Genomic DNA, 4,263 nt, shown 5'->3' on the forward strand with positions numbered 1-4,263 from the left:
AAGCAATAATAACAATTACTAAATGCTCGAATCCATAAACCTAATATTGCAATTTAGATAATAGTCCACATACTACACAAAAAGTTGCTTCCAATTATGTTTATGTTATACAGTCATCCCAAACCATGCAAAAAAAAAAAAAAATTTAAATTTGTCCACATCAAAATTACATTCCAAATAGAAGTTATTTAATAACAAATATTCTAGTTCTTCAATACTCAATCTGAGTTGGACAAATCGGCTGCAACCCAATCAGCCCACATCTGGTCAGCAATTTATTATCGAAATAGATCCCAATCACCATTCTCCAGCACATGATCCTCGCCATCAGAACTATCATCTTCAACATCATCATTTACTTGGTGAGGGGTGGATTGGGTACTAGTACTAGTGACAACATCATTGGAGCTCTGTCTCTCATCATCTACTCTCTCACACTCTTTCCACTCATCAAATACGTATTCATCGTCCTCAAAGCCAATGACAACAGCAACGGTAATGCATAAAAAGCTTTCAATAGAGATTGTTAATTATTTGGGCAATATGTGAGCAGGGTACTTAGAATAATGGGTTTTCTGTTTTGAATAATTTTCAGGTGGAACCTTTGCAATGTATTCATTGATTTCCAGGCATTCGAAGGTCAGTGCTATCCCAAACAGCCAACAAGGGGAAGATGAGATGAACCTTTCTGCTTATAAGTTGCAAATCCCTACAAAGCATTTGAAGAGAGCTGAGAAGATCAAAGCATCTCTGGAGAGAAGCTCCTTTGCTAAAACTGCCCTTCTAGCTGGATTCCCATCCAAGTACTTATTTCCAAGTACCAAGGGGTGTCAATCAAACGATTTGATTCCAAGTACTTATTTCCTATTTTTATCCTCTATTATAAACAGCGTGGAAGATTTGTATATAGACTTTAGATATGAATATTTGGGAAGGATGATAAGTATCATTTAGTGTTTGGTCTTGGATGTGCACTCCCAAGGGCAAATTTGTCTTAAACATCATGCATGCTACTAGGGAAGTGATTATTGAGATTTAACAATGAGAATGTTGATTTTGGAGGAGGGGGTAATAACCTTGAAGCACCTATAACAATGCAATGTGGCATGTGGGTATGGTAATATTAATGTAATAATTATACTGGGTGCTATAGAAAAGATCTATGAAATTCACCTCATTTTTCACCAAACAGATAGTTGAATTTAACAACAGAGAAGAAGAAGAAACGAATACTTGAAATTAACACATAACAAATATACACTTGACATAATTTGAAATATGCATAGCTAATTTCCAACTCTGCTGAAACTAACACTGAACATAACAAAGAAAGAGGGAGAACAAAAAAAGTAGTAACATAGAGGAAAAAAAGCATCCACTGGCACAGTATGGAAAACCATAACACAAAGGGGTATTTCCTCTCCTTTATGAGACTCTGAATCGATGGTTCCATTATGAACCTCCTTTAAAGAAATATCTGATCCTTCAAATATGCTTCTCAAGAGACAGAAATGAAGAGCAGGAAACATACAAAGAGATCAGGATCAAGAACAAGCATGGACGAAGAAACTGATGAATCATCATAGACTGTTTCACCATAGAAGAAGAAGAAGAAGAAGAAGAAGAAGAAGAAGAAGAAAAAATGGAAACTGAATTTCCATAATATTAAGAACGCATACGAAGAAGAAAAAAATCACATAAGAATCAAAATCTAACCTTAAATCAAGCTTCGATTCTAGTTCTTCAAACCTTGGAGTCGATCGTCTGATTTGGAAATAGGGTAAACCCTAGATATGAAGTTTACAACCTGAAAAATAGAAACCGAACTTCAATAATCTTAATAAAACACAAATGTAGGCCAAGAATACAAAGAAGAATACAAAGAAGAGGGGAAATCTCACCTTCAATCAACTCGGTTTTAGGTGTTCTTCTCATATGCGAGCATCTGTCATGGACAGAGGGTAAACGTGAGAAACCCTAAACACAAAAAAAGAAGAAGAAAAAGAGAAGGAAGAAAGAAGAAAAATAAGAAGAAGAAGAAGAAGAAGAAGAAGAAGAAGAAGAACCTCCGTCGCTCTGTTTCAGGGAGAACCTCGGTCGAGCTTTACCGTGAGAATCGCATGAAACCGTGGATAATGAACTCAATGTGAATCCATGTTTTTTATACCAACCCAATAAACCGTGACTCGATCCCGGATTAACCTATTGAGGTTAATCCGGATGAGTCATGGATTTTAGTTGAAATCCCTGATTCTACTGGCCACCACGACTCCGAATCGACTTTTCACAAAAATGAACCAAACGGTTTAAGTTTAATGGGAAACTGATTCCCTGGGATCTGGTCCGATGGATAATTCAAACCAAACGCCCCCTAAAGGATCTTCATCCGTGGACGAAAACCCTCGCTATTCATCATTAGAGGGTTGGAAAGTCAAATCAAACGAGTGTATTAGATACAAGAGGGCATATGCTGTGAAGTTTGATCAAAAAAAGGTGTGATCCAATCGTTGCTGGGCGACCCGTGACCCGTCTAGCAAACTCCTCCCTGAACCTGAAGGGCTGGAGGTAAAATTCGTCCCTACCCTCCTATTCCAAGTCCCACCAATCTGCAATTCTTTGTCTCTCAGATTCGCCATGGCTGCATCTTCAGCGTCATCGGCAACAAAATCGCTGTTTCAGTCACTGAAAAAATTCTTCAAGAAACCATGGGAGATCACAGGCCCTTGTGCCAGCCCAGAGTACAAGAACGCACTCCCTGGCGCCCTCGAGTACCGTGTCTTCTGCCCCGCCACTGAACCACAGAAGGCTATCGTCCCTACTTCCAACCCCGAAACCGTCTACGACATCAAGTACTTCAGTCGTGACCAACGGCGCAATCGCCCGCCTATTCGACGAACCATTTTGAAGAAGGCCGATGTCGAGAAGATGATGATGGAGACGACTTTCGATGTTAATGACTTCCCTCCTGTTTATCTCACTGCCAAGGTCGAAAAGGATGAAAATGCCAGGGGCGGAGGTTATCAGAAATAGGTCAGTAATCCATCTGTCGGTGATCTATAACTGTGCGATCGTTGTGAATTATTTGGGATTAGTTTGATTCTAAGTATTAGGGTTTGATGCTGGGTGTTCTAGGCGCTAGAAAGTGATGCATTTGATTGTTTAATGTCCATAAATCGAGGTTTTCTTTTAGTGTTTAGATTTTTGTTCACACGGGATAGGGATCTAAGAATGAATTTGAGGTTTTTGGAACCTCATCTTCTGAACGTGGATAAGTATTGATACCTTTGCCATAATTGGCATCCTTGGTGTATTGTGTCTTTTGTTCTTGATATTCAGATGGTCTATATAGTGTCTAAAATTTTATAGATGATCTCTGCGAGTCTGCAGGGACCTTTAAGTTACCGTTTGCTGTACTATAATACTCTATCTAAGATGACCATTGCCTTCAAAATACTTGTATATTTCATTGCTACGGTTTGAGGAACTTCTATGGCCATTGACAATGTCACTTTCCTCCCCAGTAGGGCCGTGATTGCCGGAGACTGGAGATTGCACACTGAAGTTCCATTTCTCATTTCTCTGGTTTCTACTGGTTGGCATTTTTGGATGATTGCAATTCATATCTATCTCGATGTTTATCATTGAGCTGATGATATTCATGCTTTAGGCCTGAAGCTAAGCCTCAAGTAAACTATAAGTTATTATTGACACAAATAGTTCTGACTTCTCCCTGATAGAGGCACATTTTCTTCTCAATCACTTCAATTGTTACTTGTCTTTTCTTCTTATTCCCCCCAAATAAATTTCTAGTAGTTTTTTTTATTACTAGGTGGATTTGATAGTGCCTGATTGGATCGGCATGGTTGATGTCAACCTTCCAAAAACCATGCAGGAATGCAGCCTTAGGATTGTCTTGTAACTGTTGTTAGAGACCTGGCAGGTGACTCATTTTGGTAGAAGAGGAAATGATGCTGATGAAATGCATCCCTGAACCCCTTCACTATGCTAGGATTCACATTTTTTGCAGTGAATACTGCAGAAAGTTCTAATATATGAACTAATGTCAGTCTGCTTAAAATTCTAGTGACTTTCTAAATATTTTTTAGAATGTACAGACTTTCAAATTAAAGCTTTGTAAGCATACAGTTTCTGGAGGTTAGACTACTAATAAACAGTAACAGAAAACATTACACAATTTGCAATCCACTTCATGTATGTATAACTATGGAAACCTGCTAGCACGTTCATGAAGTTTGTACCTGC

At 38.6% G+C, this 4,263-nt stretch overlaps 2 protein-coding genes across 2 annotated transcripts in view; both read left to right on the forward strand.

The window, feature by feature from the left end:
* Window positions 1-4,263, forward strand: part of LOC122076900 — an 11,055-nt gene that overhangs the window by 2,456 nt on the left and 4,336 nt on the right. The gene's annotated exons all lie outside the window — the stretch shown is intronic.
* Window positions 2,496-4,263, forward strand: part of LOC122076899 — a 6,104-nt gene continuing 4,336 nt past the window's right edge. The window contains exon 1 of the mRNA XM_042642518.1: window positions 2,496-3,030. Within this exon, the coding sequence (XP_042498452.1) occupies window positions 2,635-3,030 (396 nt within the window). The 5' untranslated portion in view covers window positions 2,496-2,634. The remainder of the gene's footprint in view (window positions 3,031-4,263) is intronic.

Source organism: Macadamia integrifolia, chromosome 4 (genome assembly GCF_013358625.1).
Source record: "Macadamia integrifolia cultivar HAES 741 chromosome 4, SCU_Mint_v3, whole genome shotgun sequence".
NCBI lineage: Eukaryota > Viridiplantae > Streptophyta > Magnoliopsida > Proteales > Proteaceae > Macadamia > Macadamia integrifolia.